Genomic DNA, 10000 nt, shown 5'->3' with positions numbered 1-10000 from the left:
TCTTTGAGAGAAGGGACATTTTTCGCTAGGGCGTCTTAAGTAGCTAGGTACGCTGTGCTTTTTTCCCCCCAAAATATTCTCGGGTTTCATATTTGTTTTGCTCTTAGAAGCCTTTTCGTGGCTTTCGGAGGCCCTTTCTTATATTTTGGAAAGCACATTGAATGGCTTGGTGTTTTGTCACGCCAGGGTTTTGCAGGCAGCCGTCTAAGCCTTGAGTAGGGAACAAAACAGAGCAAAGAAAATGTCTACACAGCGAGCAAGCATGGGGGAAATAATGTTGCAGCATTCTGGAACAAGTTCCACGTCTTTTCCAAGACTTTTTTTTCTTTCCATTTCAAAACAATAGAGCGACTTCCTGGTTAATCCTCGGCAATGGATGCTGTTCAGAGAGGCAGTCGGTGAGTGTGATCTCTGCCTGAGAATTGGCTTCCAGAGATCACAGAGCTTCAGTAGCCCAAAGGGAGAGATGCAAGTAGACACACATACTGTACAGTCACACTCCCTCACACTGACACACACAGACATCTACAAAGCCTGGACAGAAAACACCAGACAGGTAGCTTGCACCAACGAATGACAATACAGTTTCCTGAGATCTGGAAACTCAGAGAGTGAGATAGCAGAGTGAAACTGACTTCAGAGAGCCATGCCTAGAGTGACACCTCTGAGTGAAACACCTCAATTTATTTCATGAAGTGAAATCATGTTCAGATATTATTTCTGATACCAGGCAAAACTGACAGGTCATTAGCACTAGCCTAGCAGGAAATCCTGTCAATTTAGTTAGGGGTTTAGACACTCAGCAATAAGATTTCATCTCAGTTCAAGTTTAATTTACATATGTTGTCAACATTGCGCTAGAATTTAGAATCACGAAGGGGACCTGACAATAAAAACACAGCCACATGCTGAAAAGGAGACACTTTTTGTATCAAGTTTTAATAGGATTAATTAGTATTAGTTTTGTAGCATTAATTAGCTCGCCGAGCTGCATCTTGCTTCAGAGGAGCGCTGTGGAGACATTTCAAACACGACAGACACCCAAACCACACACTGCAATCACCACATCCTTTCAACAGGCAAATAGGCCAAAACAAAACCAAACAAAAATGGATTCAAAAACCCCCCCTCCTCCCCCCTTGTCTGAAGTTGAGCGATTCATGCAAAGGCTAAGACAAAGGCTGACGTTTATGGAGACTGATGGTTGGGAAAATTGGATTACGAAATGAAGTTACAATGCACATACTGTTTGCAAACGCCCCGGCACCCTGCTTGGCCGGACACTTCAGTGGGTGAAGAATGGCCTGTTTGCAGCTGCTTTAACCCTTAAAGGTGTAGGTTTTTGAACGTTCTAAGTTCCGCAACAATTGAAGGTTCTAAAATTCTATGTTGAATTCAATGAACCCAGATATTCTTTAGAATGTTAATTTCCCAACATTCCCGTCACACCGGTGTTAACTGGCCCTGGCGGAGTCCGCACCCTTCCCCACCCTTCTCCACCCAGGCCCGGGCCGATTGGTCATGTTTGTTAATGGTGATGTCAGGGCCACGGGCTAAAATAGCCGACTCGGGAATTAAACATGTGTGGGATGGAACAGGAAGGAAGGAGCTCTTTTGTGACTGGAGAGAAAGAGAAAGAAGAAGAAGAAGGAGAAGAAGAGAAGGAGGAGGGAGGAGGAGTGGAGGATGCTTCGTGATGATTTGGATTGACGTCAGTGAGCAACAGATGTGCTTTTTCAAGGGGTCAGGCGGATGGGGGTGAAGGGAAAGGAGGAACAGAAGGAATAGAAGGAGAAGATAAAAAAATAGAAGAAAAGAAAACAAGAGAAAAACAATTTTTAAAGAACAAAGAAAAACAATTTTCAGGCTGTCCACCCCAAAGACAGGCAGCCTGTCATTGTCCTTGATGCCATTTAGAGCGAACAGCACAGGACCTTGGGAGTTTTGTGTGTGTTCTGTTCAACGTGTATGTGTGTGTGTGTGTGTGTGTGTGTGTGTGTGTGTGTGTGTGTGTTGTGTGTGTGTGTGTGTGTGTGTTTGTATTTGTTTGTGTGTGTGTGTGTGTGTGTGAGTGTGTGTGTGTGTGTGTGTGTGTGTGTGTGTGTGTGAGGATGTCTGTGGATAACTGCCTCATTTATAAAGGAAAGTCACTGGAGAGTGGAGCCCCTGCATGTAACATGTGCGGAGGCTCCAGAGCGGAGGCGGTCTCCGTCATCGCTCATGCCCAGCGGTAATGAGTCAGGGCCCGGGCTGCAGGCCCAGGAGCCCCAGCGCAGCCCAGCCCAGTCCACTCTCAGGCCCCCACGGGCACCGCTGGCTCCGCTGTAGGACGCCGCTAATTAACAAACGACCACCCGGGATCTAGCGGGAGAGAGGGGGATGTGCAGAGGGAGAGAGAGAGAGAGAGAGGGATGGATGGATGGAAGGAGAGGGAGAGAGGAAGCACTCTCGTGATGATGAGCTGTCTTGCGAAGCGGCAGCCGGCCACCGACATGGTGCAAAGAGACAGCAGACTGTGTGTGTGTGTGTGTGTGTGTGTGTGTGTGTGTGTGTGTGTGTGTGTGTGTGTGTGTGTGTGTGTGTGAGTGTGTTTGTGTGTGTGTGTGTGTGTGTGTATGCGCTTGGGGCATTAAATTAGTACTGCTCTTTTTGTTCGATGTCTCTTTTTGTCAGTTGGAATAAATTAATCTTTGTTAATGACTTCTGGAGACAAGCTGCTTTTGTCAGAATTGGAATTGTGCTTGACCTCCCTTGAATTGAATTGAATTGATTTGAGTTGAGTGCAATTGGATTGAATTGAATTGGATTGGGTTGAATTCAATTGAACTGAGCATTTGGCATTAGGAATGTTTAATTATATTGCACATTTCATACACATAGGCAATTAATTGTGCTTTATGGAGACATCAGAGATGAGAGATAGAGAAGAGAGTAAGAAAAATAGAATAGGGGAATGACAACAGATAATAGAGATGAGAAAAGCAAGGGCTTAAAGGGTTGAGTGGCAAATGACCGGATGGAAAAGAAAGCAGGAAGAGAGGAAGAGGCAGTCGGATAGTAGTAGTTGAGGATTGAAGAGAGGGATGGGGAATGAGAGATAGGGGAGTAAAGATATCAGGGAGGGGGGACTTGGAAACAGAAAGATTAGGAGGCAATGGAGCGAAACAAGGGATATCAAGAGGTAGAGGAAGAAAATGAAAGAAATCATGGAGAGATTGAGAGAGAGTGAGAGAGAGAGAGAAAGGGAGAGAGAGAGAGAGAGTGGAGATTGGGGGCAGGAAAGTAAGTACAAATCAGGGAAAGGTGGCCAAGATGTGGCTCTCCTCTCTTCTTCTCTCCTTTCCTCTCAGTATTCTCATCCCTCTCTCTCCCCCTTCCTCCAAATTCATTCTATTTCCCTCCTTTAATAAGGAGCCCGAGCCCAAGTCAAACAGTTTGACAGCTGGCACAAATCCGTGCTTTATATGCTGTGATTCATTCCACGTTTGACCAGTCTGTCAGCTCCGTTTGTCCAGGGAAAATGTAAGGCTACTGCACCGGGAAATGGGACGTGGTGTGATTCCGCACATGGATTCATCTTGATTATTAGCGAATTAGGAGACCTGGCCTTCCAGCTTGTGCCTGGCCTTTCTCCTGAGATGGATGAGCGTTAATCACCTCAGTGCGCGTCTTAAGGCCACTGCCGACGTTAAGGCCGTCTGGGATCGATAGGTTGTCTGAGAAGCGTCTGAAGCTGTCCAAATCTTCCGGTTGTTTCTCTGGTGTCACTGTATGGTTTCTATATGATTGTCGATGGCATTTCTTTGAACCGATGTGTGTGGGTTACACTGTGTGATGACCTGGGGATGGAGGGAGTCCAGTTTGATCAACTAAATGTCATACCATCCGCCTTACTGACATGTATGAGAATAATTTCCTTTTTATAAGTAGTCTACATATCCCTACATGAACTTACACTTATCCAACATGTGCCCAGAATTGGTGCAACATGTATTTATTCTGTTGGAACATGATGGATACATGTAGGCTTGTGTTGGAACATGAATACATAGGAACACTGTACAATGTTGAAACTTCATTAAATGAACATTCATTAGCCTATTTGTGTTGTTATTAGTGATAAGCTATTGCTATTGTTTTGGTTATTTGATTTGGCTATTCACCTTATTCCATGCACAAACATGGGGGGCGCCATCTTTTTCTGTTTTGTGCTCGAACTTCCCACTGAGCAGTATATCCATTGCGATACATTAAGATAGCAGAGTTCTATCAAGATGACTGGCATCATATGTTATGGGTCCTCCTAAAGTTAGGAACGTTTATTTAGGATTTTGGTGTCTTAAGACATTTCTGTAATACACCTTTCCTATCTGAAATTAGGAGAACACTGACTTAGGAGGGCTGTTCTGTAATGACTTTCTAAACATAGTTACCATGGTAACCAAACGAATCAGATAGGATTTTCGGGTTAGGAAGTTTTTGTAATATGCCTGCAGTAAGTGTTTTGGTTTTAACATTTTAGACAGTAAATAATCAGATAATGCATTGGGTTTTGGGTAGAAATAAAGAAAGTACAGTTACACTTTACTTGATAGTGTCGACGTAAGTTTATGACAAACGTTTATGACATAACGCTTCTGTTATTAAGTGACATTCGTTTTTTTTCATAACAAATTAAGGTTAGGATTAGGATTAGGGTTAGGAGGTTAGGATTAGGGTCACTCTTATGTCGATACTGTCAAGTAAAGTGTTACCGAAACTACTTTATATATATATATATCGAACCCCGACCAGTAGGCATGGCTGAAGTGCCCTTGAGCAAGGCATCCAACCCCTCACTGCTCCCCGAGCGTCGCTGTTGTTGCAGGCAGCTCACTGCACCGGGATTAGTGTGTGCTTCACCTCACTGTGTGCTCACTGTGTGCTGAGTGTGTTTCACTAATTCATGGATTGGGATAAATGCAGAGACCAAATTTCCCTCACGGGATCAAAAGAGTTTAATACTTATATTATGATAATTATGTATTGACATACTGTGCTGAGAATGCCCAATCCGTCTCTAAAATATATGTCCATACATTATGGGAGGCCACCACTGCATCATCTACCCACTCCATAGAGGTGAATAGCCTTGGGTGGCGAAGTACAATATTGGCATCTGACCTCATTTCTGATGTCATTTCTCGTCTCCTCCCAAGTTAACCTCTCCATCCTCTTCTGCCGTGTTATCCCAATGAAGCTAATTGGCAGGAACTAGCCGACAGGGAAATTGAACACAAAGCCGAAGAAAGTACATTTCTAAAATGGGCGAACCAGAATAAGGTGAATAGGCTATGATTAAAGTTCCTAAAAGTTCCTATGGTTCACAACAACTCGCAATATGCTATCGACACTAGTTAACCACAATTTGTAGCCCTATGTTGGTCATGTTAAGCATTGCTAAGTGGTGTGAAACTAAAATTTAAGATAGTGTAACCTGCATTGTGTTGAACCGCGCGGTTCAGCCCTGCAGATACCCGGACTTGAACCCACAAACAGCAGCACCTCAGATCGGAAGTCGAGCATGCTGACAATCAAGCTAAAAGCCCAGGCTGCTTAGCTTTCATGTCAGCACTACTCTTAAGACGTCGGGGAGTGAGGTTTACTAACATTCCACATACACTCGCCCCCCTAAACCTCACCCCCAATCCGGGTCACGGCACCAATGTAACCTGGGTTGTGTTGAACCTGCGCGGTTCAGCCCTACACACGCCCGGACTTAAACCCGCAGACAGTAGCACCTCAGATCGGAAGTCGAGCATGCTGACAATCAAGCTAAAAGCCCAGGCTGCTAGCTTTCATGCTACTCTTAAAGCGTCGGGGAGTGAGGTTTACTAACGTTCCACAATCAGATAGCTGGCATCCGTTACACTTGTAGAAAATTCGGTTTAAAGACAAACACACAGACAAAATGCACCAAAAACAAAACCTCTGGAGAGGTAGACTACAAATTTGTCATTGCATGACAATGTTATGCTTGAATTGAAGCTTTATTGCTTTATTGATTGAGGATCAATAAAGTATCTATCTATCTATCTATCTATCTATCTATCTATCTATCTATCTATCAATGAACAAAGTAGATAGGTCAATAAGGCGTTTGACATGACGTTTGATGGATCCACCATTAGTAGGAAGGGAGGTTTTTGGCATCATTCCCGCACTATACTGTTGATGCCACCTTTGAAAATCATGCCGAAAACATGTCACAACATGAAACAACATGAGGGATGATCCAGAATGGGATCTGTGGCAGCCCAGGAGAGAAGAGAGGGGAAAAAAAACCTCTCACGACATGATTGTGTGAAACATTTAGCATTCAGTACAGCTGTCAGTTGGTGATCTCTTCTTGTGGTGGTGCCAGCTTCTCTGTCATATGCACAGGGTCTGAGTATCTCCAATTAGCCGCAGGAAACATGTGTGGAGCCTAAGACGAGAGACTAGAGGACTCTTTGATTAGGGGAGGAAATTGTGACCACGTCCCTTGTTGGCACCGCCTTTGGTCGCCGTGGCGTCGGCAGTGCGGTCTCCCTCGCATTGCTGTGTAATTCGCTGAACCACGGCTAATTGACAGAATTAGCAGTTGGAATTAAAGACCTGGCTTTAGCGCTGCCCGTCTAGACCCCCGGGGTAATTGTCTGCAAAAAGGAAGACAATGCTCTGAAGGCATGTCTTCTTATTTTCTCACTCTTTTTTCCTCTTCCCTGATGGATTCTGTCTTTTCAATTCACCGGATCGAAGGCCGTTGTGTCTTCTAGACTGCGGCTTTTCAGCTGGTACAAGCGTGAGCCGTTCCAAGGTCGATGCGTGGCCTCGCTGAGGATTTTAAGGTTCTGTTCTAAAATTGCCATACATCAACAGAATCTCTGGAGGTGTCATTCGTTTGTCTCTGTTTATCCTACTTAGAGATCTTCACATGCTAGAAAAAACATTATTTCACTTTTCTTGGGGACTGACTGATTGTGGTAATTTTTCCAATCACTCCTTCAAAGTCCAATCTTGGGACCACACAGGGAACACTCTGCCGGCTGACACATAACTGTAGGCATCCAAACCCATCAAAAGGTGCTTTTTTTCCCCCTTTACACCTTGAGTTTCCATGGTGACCGGAAAGGATCAGTTTGTATAGATATGTCTCCTGCTAGAAGGCCTCGTATGAATCAGCTGTGCCAAAAACAGTTCATAAGCTTTCACAGATCATTCCATGTATTTAAGTATCTGTCTGTCTGTCTGTCTGTCTGTCTTTCTGTCTTTCTGTCTCTCTCTCTCTGTCTCTGTGTGTGTGTGTGTGTGTGTGAGAGAGAGAGAGAGAGAGAGAGAGAACGAGAGAGTGTATGTCTGTCTATCTTTTATGAGTAGCCTAATGCACATGACTTTCCAAACAGTAAATAACAGCCACTGGGCAAATAATTACTGACCAAATGGAGTGAGACAGGAAGTCCTTAATGAGTGAATTGTGCCTTACTTCCTAAGGTTAGCATAGTGCTGTTATGGTCAGTTGGATGCTACTGCAGTGATATGATGCATGCAGTGCACTTATGGTCAATGAAATATGATTCAATGCTGTAATACCATTATAATAACCATGTTGTTGTCTTGAGATTGGTATTCACACAATAGATCACTCGATAATAAGCCAGCCATCACACAATGTGTTCCCCATGTGAGCTGGATTCAGCACACGGTTTTCTCCCTAATAAATGGGAGTTTTGCCCTTCAATTGGCAATGTGCTGTATGTATGAACTGTATGTAAAGACTTGCAACTTGCTAACCTCCCCATTTCCTTCACTTCGCTCTCTCCAGAGACCAAGCCGGCGTGCACCTTTAACGGGATAGAGTACCAGGATGGGGACATGTTCCGCATGGACGCCTGCCGCTTCTGCCGCTGCCAGGGGGGCGTGTCCGTCTGCTTCACTGCCCAGTGTGGCATCCTCCACTGCGAGCGCTACTACGTCCCCGAGGGCGAATGCTGCCCCGTGTGTGAAGGTACACACACACACACACACACACACACACACACACACACACACACACACACACACACACACACACACATATGTCTACACTCCCAGATACCATACCAGATACTGCTATCCATGTGTGAGCACACAATCAAACCTAGATTAGGTTGTTTGTGGTGACTCCTCAGACAGATACACACAAACAGAAAGGTAATGGTATATAGCTTGTGCAGTCTTCTTAACTGAAGGACAAGCAGGTAATATCTATGTCAGCCTTTAAAAGAGACATATGTTCGTCCGTGACCCCCACAAGGTGTTGAACAGCCAACCACTTATCCATCTCTAAATACATTACGCCGATGTATTAAATTCCCCAGCTCACAAGATGAAGGACAGCACAACGGGGAAAAAACTTTGTCTCACAATCTGCCTTATATACAGCGGTGCAAGGCGATGTATTGCACACAGCGACTAAATACTACTCAGCTTCTTATCGACCAGAAAGCACTTTACAGTTGGGCTCAGAGTGGCAGTGTCATCGCTGCAGACTGTGTAACAGCAGCCCATGCATATGTTTTCAGAAATCAACAGTGTTGGGCAAGTTACTTCAAAAGTGTAATGCATTATTTATTACTTGTTACTGTCATCTCAAAGTAATTTGTTACATTACAATATTACTGTCTTTGAATTGTAAGGCATTACACTACGTTTACATTACTTTCACCAAAATAACAGAAAATATGGATTTGGTGTTCTCAATAGATCTTCATGTGTTCAATGCAGCTCATTACACAGCAGGAGGTGATGTGGTATGGCATAATGACTGAGCTAGGTTTAAGGCTAACAAAAGAACAATATAATGGTTGCAGTTATGGCTCATGGGACGATGTAGGCCCCAAAGGCCAAAGGTCACTCACAACTTAATATAGTAAAATATAGCCATAGTGAAATTGTATGTTGACTTTAAATGGTTCTCATCATTCCTGGTTGCCTTTCCTTCCACTTACAGTGGTGTAGACTTAATGCAAATAGTTTAAGAATAATGGCTACGATCTTTGTCTGTAAAAGCAACATTTTAGTTATTCTCACTGCTTGAAATGAGAAGTATAGCCTAACCATGTTAGATCTGTTGCATGAATGGCAGAGATAACTCAAATTCCCTTTCTACAGTCATCTAAACAAGGCAATCAAATTCCAGGACCAGCATAGATGACTTTTTTAATTCTTGGATAATCTTCTCTGGTGCCAATTGAGCATTTCTCAATTTTGGATTAAAAAGCAAAGTAACTTCAGTTACTGAGAATTGTACCTAGTAAAATATTACTGAAATTGTATTGGTAATGCCTTACATTACTGTATTACAGCAAAAAGCAATGCATTACTGTAATTACATTACTTTTTTAATGCATTACTCCCAACACTGGAAATCAATGACAACATATCGACTTGAGGTGGAATAAGCAACCGAAGTCTTGCATTGTAAAGACCAAAGGAGTCAAACTTGACTTTGAGTCTTTGTCCAAGTCCCAAAACTTGTCCTTGTTTTGTCTGTGTGTGCTTTTCAGCCTTGTACAGTATGCCTGAAAGGAGTGAATAGTCTGCCATGAGAGATAGAGAGAGAGAGAGAGAGAGAGAGAGAAAAAGAGAGAAAACTCAAGACATAAAGTAGTTTCTTGTCATTAATAGAATGTGTGTGCCATGATGTTCTTTATGGCGCAAACAGACAGCAGTCACCTTCATGGTATTTCTGAAGGGGTGGTGAGAGAGGTGGGTAGAGGAGGGCAGACTCCATCTTAAATGATTCCTTCAGTCAGTGGTTTCCTGCACCGCTCTGACACATCCATGATGTAGCCGTTTTCTGTAATCAGAGCAATCCATCAGGCTGCCAGTCAGCCTCACACACAGCAGTAGCCAGTACACACACACACACACACACACACACACACACACACACACACACACACACACACACACACACACATGCACAGTGGGCACATAG

At 43.8% G+C, this 10000-nt stretch overlaps 1 protein-coding gene across 1 annotated transcript in view; it reads left to right on the top strand.

The window, feature by feature from the left end:
* crim1 (cysteine rich transmembrane BMP regulator 1 (chordin-like)) overlaps window positions 1-10000 on the top strand; it is a 105736-nt gene that overhangs the window by 65405 nt on the left and 30331 nt on the right. Inside the window, exon 6 of the mRNA XM_048228488.1 lies at window positions 7844-8026. Within this exon, the coding sequence (XP_048084445.1) occupies window positions 7844-8026 (183 nt within the window). The remainder of the gene's footprint in view (window positions 1-7843; window positions 8027-10000) is intronic.

The sequence above is a fragment of the Alosa alosa genome, chromosome 19 (genome assembly GCF_017589495.1).
Source record: "Alosa alosa isolate M-15738 ecotype Scorff River chromosome 19, AALO_Geno_1.1, whole genome shotgun sequence".
Lineage (NCBI taxonomy): Eukaryota > Metazoa > Chordata > Actinopteri > Clupeiformes > Clupeidae > Alosa > Alosa alosa.
The sequence above is the reverse complement of the archived record's forward strand: the minus strand, read 5'-3'. Positions and strand labels throughout refer to the sequence as shown.